Below are 23,989 nucleotides of genomic sequence, written 5' to 3' on the forward strand. Positions count from 1 at the left end.
GATCATCTCGATCGCCGGACCCTCTCTCTCTATATATATTTTTCCTCTCTATTGATATAATTTTTTGTCCTTTTTTCAAAGGAAAAAGCTACTTGGGCATGCTAGCTATATGATACATAGCTTTATCTTGAATATATGCCAAAAAAACTTTTAGATATTGATGAACAAATTGGGGTCAATTGTTAACTATTTCATGTTCTTAATAGTGCACAATACATATATTTTTGTTTATATTCATCTATGTATTTCTTTGTTTAATTATTAATATTGTTTTGCTTCGTCCTAAATGGGCGAAGCATTATGTTTTGTTTTGTTTTGAAAAATGGAGCTAAAACCCAACCGAAATATTTCGTATAGAAATTTGTTTCATTCGTTCTTTTTGTTTCATCCATTCTGGTCTGCTCAGCCTAAGTAGTCCATTCCACCAGAAGTAGAAAATAGGTGTTTTGCGTAAATTTTTCTAAATTTTCATTTTTATACCTTTTTTTTGTACTTTAATTACAGCTATTTGAGGGGCATTTTACATTTTTTTATTTATTCCGTACAATGGAAGGATAAAATGCATCAAAACTCTCTCATTTTCACACACTAAGAAATTTCATTTATTCCTATACCACGGGTGAGTCAATGAGACAACCACCATGAGCAAGAAAAAAAATTATATTTATTATCTCAATCAATCGAAACTCAGATCAATCCGCAATTCCTTCACTGTAATCTCTTCAAATCCGGCCTCTACTCCCTCTCGTCAATCTCTCAAGAGACATTTCTCACATACCCACGCACGAGGTCCAAAATAAATTTATAGATTTTGGTTTCCTAAATCAGTCTCTCTCCTACTCTAAATAGGAAACGGTAAGAGTTAAATCTCACAATTTTAGAAATCTTTCAAAATATACTTTCTCTTAATCCTATTAAGAAACTCCAAGAGAGTCCCACTTACATGGAAATAAGATACTAATCCAAAAGACAAGATACAAACGTTGAAAATATACTCATTGGCAGGGTGATATACCTAATTAAGGGTCTTATCAAGCTGATGACATACGGGTGGACCCTTGTAGGCTTCTCGTGACTGCTAACAGTGCTACTTTCCAGTTATATATGTGCGTGAGAAATGATATTTCCACCCACTTTTACTTACTTTTCAGGAAGCAGGTGAACATGAAGTTAAAATGCAGGGGCGGATATATATATGAGGAAATGGTTTGTGTGCAGCTGCACATATAAGCTATCTGTGCATGGCTGCATAAAAGCCACATTTTTTGGGGATCCAAAGCATTCATTTGGAAGGCCCTTCCATGGATAGAGTGTGTACCAAAAATCAGCCCTTTAAGATCATCATAACCCTGCCATTTGTGGAGGGAAAAAATGGGCAGAAACAGTGTCTGTCAATTTTCCTCTCCAACTTTGATTGGGTTAGGATGATCCTATAGAGCTGATTTTTGGTACACACCCTATCCATGGAAGGGCCTTCCAAATGAATGCTTTGGATCCCCTAAAAAATGTGGCCCCCACTATGGTTTGTGCAGCCATGCTGCACAGATAGCTTATTTGTGCAGCTGCACACAAACCATTTCCCCCCCCCTCTCTCTCTCTCTCTCTCTCTCTCTCTCTCTCTATATATATATATATATATATATATATATATATATATATATATATATATATATATATATGAGAAAACGGTTTCTACACACATGTGTAGATAAACTATCTACACACTAGCTTAAAATACATTGGAGGGCATATTGTTTGGATGATCCAAGCCATTTATTTGATTGGCCTTCACATAGATAGGGTGTCCATAAAAAATCAGCTCCATAGGATCATCCCAACCCTATGATTTGTGGAGGTAAAATGGACGGGTATAAACCTTCACAAATCTGTCCATTTTTTTGCCTCCACGGTCCGAAGGGTTAGGATGATCCTATGGAGCTGATTTTTTGTGGACACCCTATCTATGTGAGGGCCAATCAAATGAATGGTTTGGATCACCCAAACAATGTGGGCCTCCACTGTATTTCAAGCTAGTGTGTAGATAACCTATCTACACATGTGTGTAGAAACCGTTTTCTCAGAGAGAGAGAGAGAGAGAGAGAGAGAGAGAGAGAGAGAGAGAAGGTACTCCCTAGACCTGGCAAACGGGTGGGTCGGGTTGGGTCGGCCCGCGGGTTATGCAGTTGCAGGTCATGCGGGTCAAAATGACCCGCATTCCTACGAGTCAGCAACCCGTGACCCGTACCCGGTGCGGGTGGGTCGGGTCGACCCGCGGGTTGACCCGCAATTTTTTCAAAAATTCACTCCCTAATTTTCAAAATGGACGGTCCAGCCTACACCATAGGATGATCCAAACCGTTCATTTGATGGGACACAACGTAAATAGATCGTGCCCCAAAAATCATTGCCATAGGATGATCTCAACCGTTTGATTTATAGAAGTTTTCTTCTTCCTGGAGTTTTCTAATGGCAACGATCTGCAGTAGAGAAGCAAATGTCTGAATAAAATGGAGAAAAAATGAAGCATCAACAAATTTATAGAAATAATGAAGAAGAAACAAACAGCTTTTTTTTTCTCCAGAGATTTCACTTTTTTTCTAGTAAGAAATCTTTGAAAAGCCTGACATGGGTTTGAATTAGAAGAGAGAGACCAACATTATCATTCACTCAACAGCAGGAAAAAAACAACTTTTTTATGTAGAAAGAAAAAAAACCAAAAAAGAAGGAAAATAACTTAATTACGATATTTTGTGCTCGTAGGAAGCTTGAGATCAATCCGATTCCGAGCCTCCCCTTTAGTTTTGGCTTCTTCAAGCTTCGGTTGCTCTGTTCTTTTCTCCTCAAAGTCTCAAACCCTAACTAGTAAGTCTCTAAACCCTAAAAGTATAAACGACTAAACGAGAGAGTCGAGAGACTCACTCAAGTCAGTCAACAATGTTTTGATCTTAGCCTTGATCTCCTTGCTCTCTCTCTCTCTTTTAATAAAATAAAAATATTTTAAAAAAAATCCAAAAGACCTGCGGGTTGACCGGACCCGACCTGTGTTTTTGCGGGTTGGGTCACCCGCGGGTAAGTTTTGACTGGTTAGTAAAACTCAGACCCGTACCCACAATTTTGCGGGTGGGTCGGGTCGATCCGCAGGCACGGGTCGCTTTTGCCAGGTCTAGTACTCCCTGGAGTAGATAACTTATCTACTCCCTACCTTAAAATAACAGTTGGGGCCACATTGTTTGGGTGATTCAAAGCATTCATTTGATAGGCCCTCATATAGATAGGGTGTATCCAAAAAATCAGCTCGATAGGATCATCCTAATCCTATGAACCGTGGAGGCAAAAATGGATGTGTATAAACCTGCACAAATCTGTCCATTTTTTTCCTCCACAGTTCATAGGGTTAGGATGATCCTATCGAGCTGATTTTTTGGGCACATCCTATCTATGTGAGGGCCATCAAATGAATGCTTTGGATCACCCAAATAATGTAGCCCCAACTGTTATATTAAAGTAAGGAGTAGAAAAGTTATCTACTCCAGGAGTACCATCTCTTCTCTCTCACACACACACACACATATATATATATATATATATATATGAGGAAAAGGATTGTACGCTCGACCGTACCTAAAGTTAGGTACGGTAGAGTGCCATGGGTCCCCCATTTTTGGTGGGCATCTAAACCATTCATTTGCAAGGGCCCCATCATAGATAGGGTGCATACCAAAAATCAGCACCATTGAATCATCCTAACCCCTCCAAAACTGGAGGCCAAAATGGGCAGATTTGTGGACAAACACTGTCTGTCCATTTTGGCCTCCACAAATGGATGGGTTAGGATGATCCTATGGAGCTGATTTTTGGTATGCACCCTATTTATGATGGGGCCTTGCAAATGAATGGTTTAGATGCCCACCAAAAATGGGGGACCCATGTGATTTGGCACTCTACCGTACAGCGTACAATCTTATTCCTCTATATATATATATATATATATATATATATATATATAGAGAGAGAGAGAGAGGATTTTCGCCCATAAAATTATAATCTAATTGACAAAATGGTGAGAAAATATTAGCAATATTACAAGAATAACAAGTCTCTAAAGAGAAATCTAGAATCTTGTGGTATTTTTCAAAGACAACCAATAAAAGAAACTCCAAACGAGAGGAGTATTTGTTAGAGCATATTTGTTATTTCTGTAGAGCTTGCTCTCCAAACGAGATGAGTATTTGTTATTTTTGTTGAGCATATTTGTTATTTTTGTAGGGCATGCTCTCTCTCTCTCTCTCTCTCTCTCTCTCTCTCGCGTGCCAGCCAAATGATGGACCCACCACCCCCTTCGTGGACAAAATTATTGCCTGTGATTCCTCAGCCCACAAAGAAAACACCCTAATTATTATTTCCTAACACATTCTTTTGGTACTCGACTCTCACTTCTCTTCACCTATTTAAACCCCACTCCGTCCCCTACTCCTCCACAACTATTCCTCCCTCCTCCTCCCTCTCTCTCTCTCTCTCTCTCTCTCTCTCTACAACATGAGCATGAGGATGATCGATTTGGGAAACCAACGTGGCCCACTCTACATCATAGACACCGCCACATCAGTCGACTGCACTAAGGACGTCCGATTCCGGCGTTCATTCCGGTCACTCGTCGAATGCATGGTCCCATGCTGTGGCTTCCAGACCACCTCCTCCTCCTCCTCCTCCGACACCGATTCCGATTCCAACCATAATTCCACCCTGGTAACAGGCACCTTCTTCGGGTACCGTAAAGGCCGAGTCAGCTTCTGTCTCCAAGACGATTCACGAGGCCGACTCAGCTCCCCTCTCCTCCTCCTTGAATTCGCGGTCCCCACTTCATACCTCGCTAGAGAAATGCAACATGGCCTCCTTCGAATCACACTTGAGTGTGACCGGTCGCGGGCTCCACCAAACTTATCCTCCTGTTCTCTTTTTTCTGTTCCGGTCTGGTCCATGTACTGTAACGGCCGGAAAGTCGGGTTCGCCGTCCGGCGACAGATGTCGGAGTCCGACTCGGCTATTTTCAAGCTCATGAGGTCTGTTTCAGTGGGTGCTGGGGTGGTCCCCACTGAGTCTAAATCGGACGAGGGTGATCTCATGTACCTCAGGGCTAACTTCGAGCGAGTCACCGGGTCATTCGACTCCGAGTCGTTTCACATGATCAACCCGGTTGGGAGTTCTGGACAGGAGCTCAGCATCTTCTTCTTAAGATCATGACAAAGACATGAAAAAAATGAAATCCCATGAAATCAAATGTTTCAAATGTACAAGTGGGACTTAGACATCAATCGACAAAGAAAAACCCATGTATGATAGTCCAACAAAGTTGGATTTTTCAGTTATTCGCTTGTAAACATGAACACTTTTTTTTAGTAAGCTTGATTAATTTGAACTGGGTCATTTCTCTTTTGCTTTTTTATTTTTAGGAGGGAAGGAATGGGAATTGAAAAGGCAATAGGGAGGTGGAAAAATGAAATTCTATGAATTGAAATGTTTCAAATGTACAAGTGAACTTAGATATCAATATGAGAAAACAAAACCCATGTATGATATAGTCCAACAAAGTTGGATTTTTCAGTAATGCCATGGTAAACATGATCATTTTTTTTAGTAAGGTTGATTAATTTGAAGTGGGTAATTTCTCTTTTGCTTTTTTATTTGGACCAATTACCAATGGGGGACAAACATTAGGCAAAATTATCAACAGGACCCATGCTTTTCAAAAATTATCAAGGGGGACAAAAGAGGTCTTGTCAGTAAAAGCTGGACGAAAATACCCTTTGGCATATACAACACGTTTTGACTTTGGAAGGGGGTTTTCAAGTCTCTACGATTGGTGTTATCAGGTATCAAAATGGGGTTATCAATTTCAGAATGGGCTTATCAAGTCCCTGAAAATTGGCCGAGGGTACTAGAGTTTTGGAATGGGGTTTTCAAGTATTTGGGATTGGGGTTATCTAGTATCAAAATGGGCTCATCAAGTGCTTGAAAATTGGCAGAGGTTACTAAAGTTTTGGAAGAGGGTTTTCAAGTTTCTAGGATTAGAGTTATCTAGTATAAAAAATAGGGTCACCAATTTTCGAATGGGGCGATCAAGTCCCTAAAAATTAGCCAAGTGTACTAGAGTTTTGGAAGGGGGTTTTCAAGTCTCTGGGATTGGGGTTATCTAGCATAAAAATGGGGTTGCCAATTTCTTAATAGGCTTATCAAGTCCTTGAAAATTGGCAGAGGGTACTGGAGTTTTGGAAGGGGGTTTTCAAGTATTTGGGATTGGAGTTATCTAGTGTCAAAATGGGGTTACCAATTTACGAATGAGCTTATCAAGTCCCTTAAAATTGCTCAAAGGTACTGGAGTTTTGGAAGGGGGTTTTCAAGTCTCTGGGGTTGGGGTTATCCAGTATCAAAATGGGGTTACCAAATTCCGAATGGGCTTATCAAGTCCCTTATGAACACGTTTTTACTTCCTGTTTTTTTTTCACTCGTTCATTTTCACATTTTTTTTCTTTCTACCGTACGATTCATCTTCCTCATCCTCCATTGAAAGGGAGAAGGAGAAATGCAAAACCCTAAAACAAATGAAAAATAAAACCTAGATATTGAAAGATAGATGGGAATGAACTCACGTTTCAAATTTTTGAGTTTTCCCACCTCCAATGGTGGCTAAATGATGAAGAAGATGACTGGTAATGTAGAAAAAAAAAAGTTGAAAATGAAAAAGTGAAAAAAAAAAAAAAAAAAAGAGGAAAAGAAGAGAGAAGAGGGAAAAGTGGAAAAGCAAAACGTGTTGCTTAAGAAAAGGACATTTTCGTCCAGCTTTTAATGACAAGACATATTTTGTCCCCCGTTGATAATTTCTGAAAAGCATGGGTCATGTTGATAATTTCACCTAATTTTTGTCCCGCATTGGTAATTGATCCTTTTTATTTTTGGGAGGGAGAAGGGAATGGGATGGGAATTGAGAAGGCAATAGGGATCTTTTTTTGTCTTTAGTTGGTGGTCTTCGACAAATTTCTCTTTAATAATTTTGGCAGTCCTCTCACTTTCATCGTGGTCGTGGATTCCAGCTAGGTATGGTTTTTTGGTCTCCTCTGAAAGTTGGTTTGTTTTCTACTATTTAGAACATTGTGCCTCTATAAAGAAAAGGTTTCGTCGGCATGTTTTTAGATGAGGACATGCACACGAACGATTGGAAGGAACACATGAGCCCCACCTCTCAGGCAAAAGTTGTCACCCACCCAAAGCATGATTTAGGGGATTTCGTGATCAGGGGATCTGGGATTGTGATGATCCAAGGGAATATTGTTAGGGAGACTTATACTTACACTGCCCTTGTTTTAATATTGCCACCCCTCTTTGTTTTGAACAAAAAATTAAGAGGTTAACCACTCTGTGAGAAGCTTGAGTATCAGAAGTAAGAACTGAGTCGACCAACATTAAAAGCTCAAGAAAAAAATTTCTAAAAAAAATGAAAGAAAAAAAGAAAATCGACCCGAATTCGTACCGCAAGCCGCTGATGCGCATTTAGATCATAGTTTTAAATTTCGCGATATATTGGCTGAATGAATGGTCTAGACTTTGGATCATATCAATGTCATATATGTTGGCCTATATCTTCCTTTTGAAGTTAACCAAAATTATTTGAGGGCCTGTTTGGATACCTCATATATTGTATTTGGATTTGGAATTGAGTTTTGAATACAAAATGAATTAATCCGGCATCTCATGTTGAGGGGGAGACAGAGAGAGGAAATGGGGTACTTCATGTTGGAGGGGAGAGATTGAGGAGTAAAGAGGGTGAAGGAAACTGGCAGATCTGGGGCTTTCCAATTTCTTATTTGCATAGCTTATTTAGAAATCTGATTTTTTTCGCTGTCAGATGCTGAATTGGAAATCCAAGAATTTGATATGGATCCAAATTACAATGCAAAAAGGGCTGCAAGTGGGAGAAATCAAAATCAAAATCTTCTCTGCATCCAAAAGGGGGAGAAAAAAAAATACAAGACCACATCATGTGCCATACACACAACTGGCTCCTAGACTACGGCTTCTCAGGCACCGTCGCAAAAATTTCTATCTAAAATCTTGAAAAAAAAAAAAAAATCCCATACTTTGGCACAACATTTTAATCTTTAAAAAATCCAAATAATTCAAAAGTTCTCGTCTTGTAATTTTTAAATTAAATGTGTCATATATTGTCTGTGAAAAACACTAGAAATTCAAAACTAATGAACATGATAGTATTCTAAAATCTGAACTCACATCCTAATCAAACCAACACATGTACATAACCATCCTACCAATCTTTTTATTTTTTCTTCTTTAGAAAAATTAGCCTACATATAATAGACATATTTGTTGTAAATAGAACAGCACTTGATTTTTATTTTCAATTTCTTCCTTTTATTTTCCAAACATTTGCCTTGGCTATTTATTTCCAAATCCAAACTTTTCAAGTATGTTCTCAGGTGCTTTTAAGGGTTGTAATAGTATTAATAAGACAGTACCGTGCAAATATTAAATCAAGAGGTTAAAAATCGTAGTCTTTTTCTTGATAGTAGTGCTTGGGAGAGGGGTCTGGTCTAACCCCAATTCCCACTTACCCCAGAAACGGAGGTAAGTACAACTCCAACTCTAAGCACATTCAGAGCAAGGGTGTTTGGGATTGTCAAGAGAAAGAGAGACAATGTGTGTCGCCAATGACCAAGTGGAGAGCAGAACAACTACTAGGACCACTGTTCTCTGTCTACTACCGTGAAATGCAACAAGTCATGGCCCTTTCACGTAAACACTATTAGGACCACTGTTCTCTGTCTACTACAGTGAAATGCAACAAGTCATGGCCTTTTCGCGTAAACTCTTTCATGGACCACTCCTACTAAATTCTACTTATTTAAGAAATCCTAATAGTCTGTTGGCACAATTGTGAGCAAACCTTACTTTGATTTGTTATAACGAGGATGCAAACAAATTATTTACATGTAATGTGGTGGAGACATTGGGTTCACTAAGTCGTTTATAACTACTTCATATATGCAATAACGGCCAGTTTGGATGCTGAGAAGATTTTGATTTGGATTTCTCACATTTGCAACCCTTTTTGTGTTGTGATTTGGATCCGGATCAAATCCTTGGATTTCCAAATCAGCAACTGACAGAGAAAAAAATCAGATTCCCAAATATGCTGTGGAAATAAGAAATTGGAAATCCACAGATTTGATTCCTTTCCTCTCAGCCAAGAAACGCTCAAGAAAACCTCCTGCCCATCACCACTTTAATATGGGACTTCTACCACAAACTAAAAACTATATTTTTCTTCAGATGTACTGCCCCAGAAACTCTGACATGGGTGCACTGCCCCCTATACCCCCAGCAAGATGACTGCGTAACTCGACCCACATATATGCCGAGCACATTGAGTCAATACCATAATACAAGACATCTGCACAACAGTCTATACCTTGGCTAGAGTTCTGCAAACACCTCAACAACACTCTGTACTCTAGAACAGAGCTCTACACCTCTTCCACATGAGGTGACCACCCCGCTTCATAGGGTAATCCGTCAATCATCAACATCTGTTGATATTGACCAAGTTCAACCAAGTTATTGTAACTGACTTATCTTGTGATACGTCACATGAATATGTTTAGCCATAGCACAATACACTTTATTCTTTGTTAAATGTATAGTACTTTAACTGTCACAATACACCAAGATGTGTCACAATATAACAAGATGCCTTCCTGATTCAGCACTATATCATGAACCAGCTTGAAAACCCCGACAGAGGCGTGTTTCTCCATGCACCCATAGCGAACTGACCATAGATCTCAATCTGCATATGCATCGCACACATTAATCTACTAGGGTGATGAATCACAGCCAAAATACAAGACATCCGCGGAACATAATTCCTGCTAGCATCTGCATATGATTTATGTGTTTTCCTAATGTAGCAACTTATTAACTAATTTTACTTCAAGTAAGACTAAGCAACAGAAAAGAAATGAAAAGGAAAATAGAGATCCAAACCACAACACCAATGCTGCCTATAGAATTCCAAGAAAATGAAAGGAATGGGAAAACTCTCTCAACTACACTCTTGGTTTGAGAGTTGTAGTTCATACTTACAGTATCCCAGACGAATACCAAACCCTAACACGTTTTGTTGCTGCTAGAAATATACAAAATCCTAACTATTTTAGTGTTGCTAACAATGCAGGTCACCTTTCCTACAATGAATAAGAAACCTACTTAAAATGAAACAACCATGCAAAATAACCACTTGTATAAACAATGAAAATACTCTAATTCTCATTTAATTAATTACTGATGGTTTGATCTTATCAATTGTTCTTCTCTGTTACTCCTCATCAAGATACGGAATGGAGGCTGAACACTCATCTTTAATCGAAGTCCCCAAAAAGCATTCTTTGAGAGCAGTTTGGTGAAGATATCTCCCGGTTGATCTTTGGATCGATCAAACTCTGTGCTTGTTCTTCAGCCACCTTTTTCTTAACAAAATGATAGTCAATTTTGATCATACAAGCCTAAAATATCGAGTTAGCAAACGTATGGAGTGTTCTCAGATTATCACAAAAGAGAGTCAGTGGCAGATGAAAGAAGAGGACCAATGCACGAAGGATGAAAGTTACCTATGTGATTTTTGGTTGCAGACGCAGCCAATTATCCATATTTTGCTTATACACTCGACTTGAAAACCATGGAGTAATTATTTCTTAGCTACCCATTAATGTAAGATCCCAAGAAGTCAAAGTATCTGAAGTCGAATAGTGCGTGATGGGACATCCACCCTGTTAGAATCGAAAAAGGCATGAAGGTATAGGCTTGTATCATGAAGAAGATGAAAACCGTGATTGAAGATCCCTTGAGGACAGCAAAGAATATCCTTGTGTAGCTGCGTATGGTTGATGACTTGATGGTAGGAGAATGCATGTGCTAGAATATGATAACCCTAGCCGAATCAATGTCAAATATTGTTAGGCCAAAACAATGTTATAATAAGTTGAACTATAACGGTTAGTAGTACCCATCTTCGTAGGCAATTGAGTGAAATGGAATTACAAGTATTCTTCTGAGACCTAGAAAGTATATCCTTAACATATTTTGATTCTGAGAGAAACAATCCAGTTACAATATACAAAACTTCAAATCCCAAGAAAAGATTCCGAAACCTAGATCCTTGATAGCAAATTATAATCCCAATGTGATAGATCAACTTGTAAAATAGTGTAACATTACTATTGTTAAGAGTGGACGTGCGTATGGGACACCACTCACGTGGGTCATTTTGGTCAATTCATGTAACCCTACGCTCATATAGTCATATGTATATATATTATATTTTCGTGTGGGAAGGGAGATCGATTCTCTCATATGTATATATATTATATTTTCGTGTGGGAAGGGAGATCAATTCTCTCTCTCTCTCTCTCTCTCTCTCTCTCTCTCTCATGTCATCCTCTTCTCTCATCCTCTCTTCCTCTCTCGCTCTCTGCACACCATGTAGGATCCTAACATGGTATCAGAGCAAGAAGGTTAGAGATCCCTTCTACCCTATCATCCTTCTTCTTCTTCTTTTTATTTTTACATTTTTTAGGTTATTTTTTACCAAACCCTAAATCGCATACATCTTGCTGCGAAATCCAAACTCTAACCCTTTCCACTGTTGCCGCCCCTACCCTAACCCTATTTCTTTTGGTTTTTTAACCAAGAAATCCAACCCTAGCCACCTATGACCTACCATTGTCGCCCACCCATATAAGCCATTATTTTGTGATTTTTATCACAAAACCCTAACCCTAACCACATCTATCATACACAACCGTCCCAAAACCTACCTTTTTGTGTTTTTCTCCACTCACAACCCTAGCTGCCACCCCTATACCCCATTCCATCACTAGCCACCCCTTTTTCCCTTGTTTTATATTTGTTTCGCATCACATCAGTCCCCAATCTCCTTACTCTACCATATTTATGTACTAAATATCCATCTTTGCTCTTATTCAAATCTGTTGAGGGTTCCAGGATGATGTCTGGCACTTCTGCCTTCTTCAAGAAATAATGGATTGTTCAGGGATGATGATAATGCCATCCACATACAATAAAAGAAAGATTGTTCCAGGATGATGATAATGCCATCCACATACAATAAAAGAAAGATCAACTCCATAGATACATCAAAAAGTAAATTAAGGATCATGAACGGTACCAAAAACATACATAAAGAAGGAACTGACGGTACCACGCCTGGTCCACAAGAAAAATCCTTGTGGACCAGGCGTGGAAGTGGCCAATAACACGGCTGAGTATTCGGTTGAAGTGGTCATACCTCAGGAGAGTCAAAGGAGTTTTTATTGACTCTATATGGCAAAATGCGGAACCTGGTCAAGGAGAAAAGGAGTCGACTCGGGGCGGGGGGGGGGGGGGGGTTCTACGATAACGCAGGAGAGTTTTAAAACTATTCTATGTCCTCACAGGCTTGTTTTTTCATGTATCCACAATGTGGGTATCTCATCACAAGGTTCCTGTTTGAAATGGACCAAATTTGTTTGCTTGGAAAACAATGAACTGGAAATTCTTGGAGCTTGGACTAGTTTATTAAGGTTAGTGCTAAATGGGTAAATGGTTGGACATTCTGTAAATCAACGCCCATTTCAGAAATCTATGCAAATCATCCAAATGAGCCGCTACCATGACTGGAACTTGAAAAGTAGTGAACTATTGCATCATTCTCCAAGAAATCTGTGCGGACCGTGCACATCTCTCTCTTGAAATTTCACACCAATCATTACATATGTTGGCTCGTCTAATTCATGAAGAAACCAAACAGAAATATCATGTAGAGAGGGAGAGAGACAACCCGTACAATAATATCTGAGTCACTCAAATTTTAAAAAACCAAATTCAAATTAACAGTAGAAGGATAATGGACTTCATAGGGGTGGCATAGAGATATAGCCTAATATGAAGGGTAGTAGAGAGATTTCCTCACAACCACAAACCTGCTATAATCCTCTAAGCTGGAACAAACCAGGAACAGAGAATTATGAAAAACTTAGTCAAAAAATACAAGTGAGCCAGGCATCTATCTATATTATATACAGAAAGTATGTTGAAAATACATATTCAAGAATAATAGAAATAGCAGCAAAGTTCTTCCTATAACATTAACTTAAGAAACAAGTCAACTTAAAGTTCACTACAAATCAAACTATTCACCTCTGTACGAAAGTTGGCATAATCCAGCAAACTTCTTCCTATAACATTAACATAATCCGTGAAACAAATGCTGCTAATATGCAGAAGAGAGTTGATAGGTGGATTTCACAAGAATAGTCTATCAAAGCTCTTTTATTATCAGAGATGTATATAGTATTAAACTGGCGCATTTTGGAATGTATAGAATTCTTGTAGCCTTGCATGGGTGACAAAATGTAGCGTATGAACTTTCTAATTTCCTGGTTCATACTGATTAGATATGAACTTTTTAATTTCCTGGTTCATACTGATTAGATCTTTATTCTCCAGCAAGTTTTGATTCATTCAGCTGGTTTTATGACGATGGAAAGAATCATGACCTTAATTTCAAAAAAGAAAACACAAGCACTTCCCTTTACTGGTTTGCTGATTTGGAAAATGCTAGTAGAATGTCAAAACGAAAGAAAAACATTATTTGGCTAGCCAAATAGCCATATTGAAGTACACAATGTTAAAGAAAGAATCCATAACTGTTACCAAAAAACCAAAAGAAACTAAAACAGAAAGCTATATAATTAGCCTTGGGAGGATGCAGCTGCAGCTCTTACTGATGTACATAGAATCAAACGCATGGGAATGTGCTCTTAACACCCAAATAGAAGAACATTACCCGTGAACCATTAATTCAAAACCAGGCCAAGATTCATCCAACAGAAAAGGAGATAATAGCAATTGAATCATCCGAGGCCCTCGACCAAGCCAAACTTGACAATGAACTTCTTTTGATTACACTCAAGCATCTCACTCAAACTACAATCTACGTTCCTCTGTTTTAGCAACCTCTGCCTGAACTCCAATCTCTTCTTCAGGCCATGGCAAAAGAACTCTGGATAATCTGTGACTTCATGGATCCCTCTCCGCATCACCTCCACCAAGAACCTTATCCTGGGTTCCAGAGAATTCTTAATGCTCTTGATCAAAACAGGAGGATATCCAGTCACCAAAAGCACAATCTGCCCATCACTAAAACCACATCGCTTTAAAAATTCCAAATTGGGTCTGAGGACCTTCTCCGCGTCCCTACACAACACTTTAGGAAAATTCATTACCACCCTTTGCAGATCTGAGTCTTTGAGACCTACTGATTTCAGAAACTCTGAAGTTGGTCGGAGCCTTTTCTCGATGCTGTAACCCACGATAAATGAGTGCTTTACCAAAACTTTACCAACCATCCCTTCCTTGTTAAGGCCTAGACCAGTGAGAAAATCTACAATGTGGGTGAGTTTTGATTCAATACTATAACTGATGAGCCTCGGGTTGAGCAACAACAACTTACCCAATTGCTTTTCAGGGACTCCTAGTGCCTGAAAGAATGCTAGCAGAGGGCAAAGCTTTTCTTCTATGTTGTGGAAGAGTATGTGGGGAAATTTTGTAATGGCCAAAGTCACTTCACCTGGTTTTGTGCCTAAGGTTGAAAGACAATGAACCATCGGCATGAGTTTCGCATTCAAGCCTAGAGTAAGGATCTTTGGGCACTTTGAAACAACGGAAGGGAGCTTCCTCTCTTGAATTCCTATGCTATTCAAGTAAGTCCAGTTCTCACTGGCCCTTTCCCTGTCCACACCTTCCAAGTGCTTGCACTTGTTCAACATCTTATGAATGTTCTCATCATCAAAACCTTTCTCTCTAAAGAACCCAACAATGCTACCCTTTTGAGTGCTGCCCATCTCCATGGTACCTGTAAAAATAGTTTGAATGAGATAAGACTTCAAATGAATTTTTTGAAAACAAAAATTGACTCAAGTTAACTACTGAGGAGCATAGGGTATGCTGATGATAAAACATAGGAATAAATCATGAATTCAGATCATAGAAGAAATAAAATCAAAGATATGTTCAGTCTGCTATTATGCCTTACTTTAAATTGAATCGGGATTTGTAAATCAGCTTTATAGGATCTTTAATCAACTAATTGGCATGATAAAACCCGATATGAATTGAATAGTGAATTCAGATTACAGACGAAAGAAAATCAAGTATACCTTCACTCTGCTAGTATGCGTATTTTTATCAATAGCATCTGGATTTGTATTTTATAGACCCTGATAAGCTACTAATTCATAGGGTCTATAATCTACTAATTTGCAAGATAAAAACCCTAGGTTGCTAAAAATCCAGTGTGTTATTTGCTTTAAAGGGTAAGTTTTGAATCAATCCATAAGGACTGATTCATGAATTCATATTTATGTGTGATTATATATATATATATATATATATATATATATATATATATATATATATATATATATATATAAAATACATTGATCTCGCTAAAAGGAATACCCTTTTGCCACTGGAATTGTTTAAAGAAACCAAGCCAATAGGGTCCATAATGCAATGTTGGAGAGATTAAAAAAAAACTCCTCGTTTTCAAAACCCAATTGAGTTATTTGCTAAAAAGGACATGCTTGTGGCGTGAGAATTGTTTCATGAATTCAAATTGATAGGAGTAGGAAATCAAAAAATACCAGGAGTTTGCTACAGAAGGACATCATTTTCCGCATAATTTGGTTTAAAAATCAAGTTTACAGGATCTATAAACTAAAAAATCGCAAGACACAAAACCCAGTTTTCCATAAATCCAGTTGGATTATTTTCTATGAGGCAATGCAGAATCGAACCATGAGGAGAACCAAAATGAAAGAAATTCAAAATAGTAAGAAAAAAAGAAAAGAAGCAGAGCTTTCTAGAAGAAAACGCTGAGCTAGTTGAGAAGATTAGGTAGTTCAAGCAAAGGATTGACTACCCATCCATGAAATTGGGGTTTTACTTGAGCCGCTTGTGAGGAAGTGAGAGAGAGAGAGAGAGAGAGAGAGAGCGGCTGTAAAACCAGTTTTGAATGAAAAGCCTTATCTCGACCAAGGTAAAAAAATATGAGGGGCATATATATGTCTATGTTTCTTCTAATTTGTTATCTTCGCATCTTTTCCGTTATGACCAAAGTACCCTTGTAATAATTTATATATCACCTTGTTATTTAAATGACCAAATTAATAACCCCATAAACGATTAACAATGGCCTGAATTGTGGGGAAAATGATAGTATAATCTTATAAGTTTGACTTGGGTCAACCAACCCAACATTGTGTTAGCATGATCTGGATCTCATCCTCCTTTGGATATAGTTGTAAATGACTAATGTGAAAATCTCTCCATTTGTTGAACATTTAGGCCATGTCCGGCAGACATGAATGTTTTTTCATGGAATATTAGTTTATCTTGCAGTCAGAGAGGGGCAGTGCCAGACTGAATCGGGAGGGCATTAGTGGGGAGAGGATGAGAGGTGCAGTAAAGAATCATTCATTTGAATTATTAAGTCATTCATTTTTTTGACCCAATGGTAACCAGGTTATGCCCCAAAAATCTTCTCTACAAGTTGAACCTAACTCTACTATATATTTTAAAAATTGATGAAAAAGAAACTTATACAAATTGATGAGTTAATATCACAATATGGAGAAGATTTTTGGTGCCTATCTATGGTGGCGACCAACAAATGAATAATTTAAGACCATCCAAAGTAGGGGTACTCAATTTACTTTTTTTCTTGCAAAGGGCCATCATATAATATCCCCATTTATAACTATTCAATCATATAATTTGAACTTGAAATGCTACTTATTTTTTCTCTCTCCCCCACCTATTTGCAAGATATTAACAAAACAGTTGGGACTTTGAAAAAACTTTATCTTTTGCTGAAGGGTATCTTCGTCACTATAAAACCTTCAACTCCCTCTCTATATGAACTGATTTTCGTCTTTTTCCAAAACCCTAATCCCTCTCTCTCTCTCTCTCTCTCTCTCTCTCTCTCAAGGAGAAGAAAAAAATCCTGCTTTCATCATGCGGGCTAGGGTTTCTAAGCTTGTTTTTTCCTCTCTCTCCGATTCAGCTGAAACTAATCTTCTACACAATGCTCCTACCATGCCTCTCTTCCATCATCTTTTCCCTCCACATTTCTCAACTGCTCACTTCTCCACAATCCCCAACAGACCCTTGAGAGGAGACAAAAGAGACAATCAATTCCAAGCTCCTTTTACCCAAAACTTAAACCTCGGCGAGAGCGATGACGACGAAACAACAAAGAAAACCCACCAAAATCCTTCCTCCCCATTTCCTAACAGACCCATGAGAGGAGAAAGAAAACCCAATCAATCTGATGATCTTTTTACCAGAGATTTGAAGAACTTCAGTGATGCTGAAAATACTAGAAAACCCTATCAGAATTTTCCCAACCAATTATCCAACAAACCCATCAGAGGAGATAAAAGGGATGATAAAGAAACCCACCAAAGTGGTTCCTCACAAAACCCTGAAACTGAATCAGAACCCTCTTTGCAAGACGCAGACGAAATTTTTAAGAAAATGAAGGAAACTGGTCTGATCCCCAATGCGGTCGCAATGCTTGACGGCCTCTGCAAAGATGGGTTAATTCAAGAAGCAATGAAGCTTTTTGGGTTGATGCGCGAAAAGGGTACCATCCCTGAAGTTGTAATTTATACTGCTGTTGTTGAAGGGTTCTGTAAGGCATTGAAGGTTGATGACGCGAAGAGGATTTTTAGAAAAATGCAGAATAATGGAATTTCTCCTAACGCGTTTAGTTATACTGTATTGATACATGGGTTGTGTGAAGGGAAGAAATTGGAGGATGCTGTTGATTTTTGTGTTGAGATGTTGGATGCTGGACACTCGCCAAATGTGGCGACTTTTGTGAGATTGGTTGATGGGTTTTGTAGAGAGAAAGGGGTGGAAGAAGCTGAGAGTGTTATTAGGAGATTGAAAGAGAAGGGGTTTGCTGTTGATGATAAGGCTGTTAGAGAGCATTTGGGCAAGAAAGGCCCATTCCCGCCATCTGTTTGGGAGGTTATCTTTGGGAAGAAAAGCTCAGAGAGGGCGTTTTAAATTTTCTTAGCTTGTGTGAAATGTAAGCTTCCTGTTTCCATGACATTTTAGTAGTCTCTGATTTATTAGCAATTTTTAAATTTTTAGGAGATGGCTGGAGATACTAGTTGAGAGAGGAAGGCTTGATTTACACTCTTAAATTCAATGCTTTAAAATTGTATGCCGTGAAATTAAAAAAGGTTTCTGTCTGGAAGAAAACTTTTTTTTTTTTTTTTTTGAAAACTTAATGAGAACCATAATGTATTGTTAAATTTATATCTTGGTGCATATATATTTTCTCGATAGATGCATTATTTTGACATACCAACAGTATATTTTTTATGGCTTTGTAGTAATGAATGCTTAAGTTATGACTAGGTTTACATACAGTGAGTATTTTGTTATTCTTGATTGAGCAATTTACACATTCAGAATGGAATTAATGAGCCGGTTATTGTTGTGTCTTGCAAATTGTTGCTTGTGTCAAAACTTGTGAGTAATAAGAGTGGTTAATATAAATAAGTAAGTGGTTAATAAGAGTGGTTAATATACGTGTTGATTCTTATGTTTCTCATCATTTATTGTATTATGGGTCTTTCTTCATTAACAAATGTATCCTAAAAAAAACTACAAGATTTTCTTTCCATGGAAGGCCTTCAGTTTGCCTATTGGGTAGCTCAGTTCTTATAAACAAAGAAAGCATGAATTTTAGTTGGATCATTGAGAGTTAGTTGGGGCATTTGTATTCCTGTGGAAGCTAGAGACATTGACTATCTTAGTGCTAAATAAAAAGTTGTGGATCCCATTGAAGAAGTGGAGTATATCCCCTGCCAGGGGTTCAAGGAAGAGTCTACTTGGTGTCCTAAATTACATATAAAGTGGTCTTCAATCTTTAGAGACCTCACACTAATCCTGCAATAATTTGTATCCAATTCCACAGGTTAGGCGTTATGGAGGTTTGGGGTTTGATAGGAAAATAAGGTCCTTTCAACAAATGGCTATGGAAATTTGGTGGAGAGAATGATGCTCTTTGGAATAAAAAATATTGAAACAAGTATGAGTCTATGAGATGGGTTGAGGCAGGTGGGTATATAAAATCTTGCCAGGGAGGTATAAGGTTGGTGTGTGGTGGTCCATGTGTTGTCTCAACTTGAGTTATTCCATTGTTAAGTATGGAGTGGGAGCGGAGGAGATATTAGGTTTTGGAGGAGTTAAAGGTTGCAGCTTAGTTGTCTAATCTAGGTGAAAAAATGGTATGGCCTCCTAAACAGAATTGACAAATGGCACATGCTTTCCTAAGCTTGTATAGGTTCATGATTCGTGTAGATGAGTATTTTTTTAAAAGTGTGTAGATGAGTATTTAAGAAACCTAAAGTAGAGTTGAGGGAGGTATCTTGGGAGTGGGATTTTATGAGGAAACGTAAACATGATGAGTGGTTCTTATTGCTTCTTAGGATGCTGGAGAGTATTCCTGTGGCCCCCTTTGAGCCTGATAGGAGGCATTGGTCTTTGGATGCCAAGGTCATTTTTTTGGTGAAGTTATTTTTCTTCTCTTATGTGTCGATAGATGGTCAGGGTTCTTGTTTGATTGTGTTAGGGTGACGTAGTGCCCCTTGCAACGACACCGACACTTTTTGTCAGACAATGGTGTATGGAAGCTAAAAGCTTTAGATTTCTATGAGTTGTCATCAAATGGGAAAAAAATTAGCTAGGTGGAGTCCGCTTGAGATATCACCAAGCTAAATTTTCAAGGGAAGCATCACAAGGCAACTTGGGACCAGTTGCTATTGGAGGCGATTTAGGAATGGGTTGGAGGAGATCTCAAGGTTGGCACCAAATGAAGTGGAATTGCAGGCTCTTCTAATCGGTTATTCAATCGTCAATGCAGGGTTATCGGGACATAACATGTGGAGGTTGATTCTTCAGTTGGTCTGGTGAGCTCGATGTATTTTATTTTGGAAATCCTTCATTTGGCTGGCAACTTGTTGCCTTTTAATTACAGTCAAGGAGAGCTAATGATGTGGTGGCAAGGGAAGTAGTCGAACATTTATACCTTTGTATTGGGAAAGTCTTGCTCATTTTGTAGTTCATTGTCTTTCTCTCTTTCATCCTTGTGGCCATCTCATTCATTGTTTTAATGTGTTACTTCCTTTACTCTCTTCTACGCAGTTCTCTTTATGCTTTCTTTGAAGAAAAAATCGGAAAAGAAAAGAAAAAGCCAATTCCATATATTTTAGTTTCTGGAATTTCTGGTAGATCTGCATGGTGAAGAGAGTGAGTTCTAGGATCATCATTGAAAACTAGCAAAAGCTATTGTGTCGTCGTTGCTGTCATCACTACTGTTGAAATGGAGGTTTTGGCACCCATCTTATGGTCCTTAATCCTTATGGAAGGAATGAATCCAACCACACTCTACACCTGTATTATGGGTTTCAGCTCTATGTTGGTTTCCCAAAATTCTCATTTCCCCCTTTTTCTTCATCAGGCAATTGGTTAAAATCTATGTATTATTGATTCACCTTTGTTGCTCTTGTTTATAGTTTATACAGGATACTCCATTTTAAAAAAGGTGCAATGTTAGATGTGCCTTAGGCGTGCATTGACATTCATTTAAACAAAATCTTAATTATTTCTCTTGTTTTAAGCTATTATTGTGTAGCTTTAATGTATCTTTTTTTATGAATTCAGTTTTACATATTCTTTCCTTATATGAATGGATTTTTATTAGTTATTAGCAAAAATGACTGGTAGATCTGCGTACATCTAGCCCTCACCTGACCCCGCAATGGCGGGAGCCTCTTGCATTGGGTCGCTCTTTTTTTTATTAGCAAAAAGAAAAAGCTAATGTATATGTAATGACCCTATCTTTCAATACTACCACAAAATTGTGTTGATGCGTGAATCCATCAAGTTTGTTGTGGTTGCCATTTCAAGCACATTATTTATATGGCCAACAATGACTCAGGTTTCCATATCTAATTTACATCAATAGGCACTCTGGATCTTTCAGTATATTTTTTTCTTAAGCCTATGATGTTATCATGGCCTTTGAACTTGCATCTGACACTCATCTCGAGTTAAACTTGCATTTCATATTGAGTTGGCGTGTTTGGACTTTAGCTAGTGTTCACTCAGCATTCATCTTTCGTTCGGTTGTATGAGCTTTTTTTAGTTCCCACTACCCTTCGATGAGATTCAGTTTTCTACGTGTTACAATTGATGGTTTCGTCTGCTATTTTTCCGTAGGTACAGGAAAATGACTCGAAAGTATCAAATTGGTCATCCTACTTGTTGTAATTTTGGTTTCCTTTTAAGTTATCTCCACATCCGTGTGATCGCAAACAAGCACATCACGCATTGTGCTCTTCAAACTTTTCACGAATGGTTGCTTAACTTCAAATCCATAAATGTGCGACCAAGTAACTATGTCGATTTTGTTTGATGAGTGGGCTTTTAGTAAAAAAGAAACAAGAAAAAAAAAACTGTACTTCATGTCGAGGATCATAGCTTCAAACGGCATAGAATGAGAAATGGTTTGAGTTATCATGGGCGCAGATTTGTTCAGACTGAAAGCATATCAAACGTTGTCTTTGGCATCTACAGATTGTTGCATGGTGGCAAGTTGATCAAAGAGACCTTTGAGTTTATTGAGACAATCACTAAAAGTAGAAAAAGCTTTCTTGCAATTTTGTGGTTCAACCTAAAGATGCATAATATTCACCTTTGATTTTTGTGCATATGTATCATGCGGAGACTTCCAAAGTTCGTGCGGTAAACTTTCATAACTTGTGCAAGAATGTCTGATGAGAGAGTCGAGTTTGTCCATGTAATACCTGAATGATCGTTAGCTTTCCATGCTTCAAACTCTGTGATTTCTCCCAGTCATCTTCTTTTCCTTCCATCGTTCTTTCAAAAATATATAGGTGGTGACCCCAAGGAGCCATCAAGATCCATGATAGCTTGAGTAGGAGCAATAGTTAAAATCTGATCTTTTCCATAGAAGAAAGTTGGCGTGAGCCTTGGTGCAACTGTAAGGTTGCTCCATTGTGACCTGGTGGTCACGGGTTTGAGTCACGGAAACAGCCTCTCTGCAAAGCAGGGGTAAGGCTGCGTACATCTAGCCCTCCCCAGACCCCGCAACGGCGGGAGCCTTGTGCACTGGGCCGCCCTTTTTTTTTCCATAGAAGAAAGTTATAAGGGAAAACTGTGATCACAACAGGTTGAAGTTGAGATAGAATAGAAAATGGTGTGTTAAGAGGAAAAAGGAAGAAACGAATTTGATGTATGAAATAAATAGTGCACAGAGATGTTTGGAGGAAGACTACCTTTCAAAAAAAAAAAAAAATTGACGGAAGAAGTAAAAGAGAGAAGAAAGTATTGGGGGTGATGTGATATGGGTTTAAGGACACAGCGAAAGGAAAGAAATAGAAGAGAGAGGTTGCATGGCTAAAGGAAGGAAAAATAGGTTGTAAACATTCACAGAGGAGAGTAGGTTGTAGGATTTGGAGTGGTTAGACGAATAGTGAGAATTTGGAGAGCTTTAGTTGATATTTTGATGATATTTTTCTATAGTGACTATTTGGAGAGCTTTAGTTGATATTTTGATCATAATTTTCTAAAATGAGCCTATGTAGAGATGGCTAATGCTCATACGAGTATAGTTTAAGTGGCAAGTGAATATTGGTCATCTTATGATAAAACATGCTAACATGCGCCTACTTATGTGAGGTCAAGTTTACAACGGAGAAAAGAGGTGTTTTGGAGATCATACGACCATAATGAAGGGAACTAGGGCTCTTGAGAAGTAACAACACTGTAAGAAGAAAATTATGAAAAAGCAGAAGAAAGGAGTGAGTGTTAGGGTTTTGAAAATTAATTAAAGGACAAAGAATGAGATTTTATGAAAATGAAGATGTGGCATTGTAGGTGGTGAAAATTGTTTAATCACAATGGCCATCCAACCAAAATAGTTAGCTGAATGCAACTGCAAAACTAACTGACTCGCAATGAGATTTGACCAGATGTGCCTCGCCACTTCGCCAGCCAACTGTAATGACGCCTGTTGAACGGAGCTTTATGACTTTCCTTATTGGTTTATCATTTTCTATGTCATTATAATATCTATGGATGATGTAACCCACACTGAGATTTATCGATAATGTCCGAGAAATAATAACTTCGATCTTAATATTAAATTCCAATTATCTGTAGTTGTGATTGATAACCAGAGGTTATTTTCTTTCTTTTGAGGGAACATAATTAGCAACTATTAGAACTTGAGAGTTGTATCCACGTCACCTGATGTATAACAATGGACTACAAAAACCTTCAAGGGGAAAATCTGTCTTCATTTTTTATTGCGTGCACATTTACTTATCCTTATGTCACACAACGAAATCTACTCGCACAAGCATTTAAGGAAAAAGAAATAGATGAAAGATAAGATATGGACACTTCCAAAAAAACTAGTAAGATGGTTCTGAATTTATCTCCTAGGACCTCATATGATGGTTCATGGGGGACTCCTGGTCCCTTTATCATGTAATCTTTGTATGGTTATCAATATATTCTGTCAACTTTCAAAAAAAAAAAAAAAACTAGTAAGATGTGAACTTGTTGAAGAGAGCAGATCCTTTGCAAATCATAGTCAAATTGGCATATCTGAACATCACTCTGTACCATGTAAGCGATGAAGCGTGTGAAAAAAGATAGAGAATTAATTGAAAGTGGTTGAACCTCATCATTATAACTCCAAAGAAGCCTCAATTTAACATGATACAAATTAGATTGAAACACAGATGTCCTT

The 23,989-nt window shown here is 38.2% G+C and overlaps 3 protein-coding genes across 3 annotated transcripts; 2 read left to right on the forward strand and 1 right to left on the reverse strand.

Annotated features, from left to right (window-relative positions):
- Window positions 1-4,412: 4,412 nt before the first annotated feature.
- Window positions 4,413-5,662, forward strand: LOC143861176 (protein MIZU-KUSSEI 1-like). The gene has a single exon (XM_077372108.1). It carries the CDS (start codon window positions 4,537-4,539, stop codon window positions 5,239-5,241), a length of 705 nt encoding a protein of 234 aa, XP_077228223.1. The 5' UTR covers window positions 4,413-4,536; the 3' UTR covers window positions 5,242-5,662.
- Window positions 5,663-13,697: 8,035 nt separating this feature from the next.
- On the reverse strand, window positions 13,698-16,178 carry LOC143861184 (transcription termination factor MTERF6, chloroplastic/mitochondrial-like). Its single transcript, XM_077372119.1, has 2 exons — window positions 16,052-16,178; window positions 13,698-14,983 (listed from the first exon to the last, which is right to left on the reverse strand). The coding sequence occupies exons 1-2, from the start codon at window positions 16,053-16,055 to the stop codon at window positions 13,983-13,985; spliced, it is 1,005 nt and encodes a 334-aa protein (XP_077228234.1). The 5' UTR covers window positions 16,056-16,178; the 3' UTR covers window positions 13,698-13,982.
- An 894-nt stretch (window positions 16,179-17,072) lies between these two features.
- Window positions 17,073-18,459, forward strand: LOC143861192 (uncharacterized). The gene has a single exon (XM_077372128.1). The coding sequence runs from the start codon at window positions 17,146-17,148 to the stop codon at window positions 18,202-18,204; it is 1,059 nt and encodes a 352-aa protein (XP_077228243.1). The 5' UTR covers window positions 17,073-17,145; the 3' UTR covers window positions 18,205-18,459.
- Window positions 18,460-23,989: the final 5,530 nt, after the last annotated feature.

Source organism: Tasmannia lanceolata, unplaced genomic scaffold (genome assembly GCF_043159265.1).
Source record: "Tasmannia lanceolata isolate RefF3 unplaced genomic scaffold, GAP_Taslan_0.1 ptg000003l, whole genome shotgun sequence".
NCBI lineage: Eukaryota > Viridiplantae > Streptophyta > Magnoliopsida > Canellales > Winteraceae > Tasmannia > Tasmannia lanceolata.

Bases quoted from the DNA above. Each gene is read 5' to 3' on its own strand.
- LOC143861176 (XM_077372108.1), top strand. From the start codon at position 4,537: ATGAGCATGAGGATGATCGATTTGGGAAACCAACGTGGCCCACTCTAC.
- LOC143861192 (XM_077372128.1), top strand. From the start codon at position 17,146: ATGCGGGCTAGGGTTTCTAAGCTTGTTTTTTCCTCTCTCTCCGATTCA.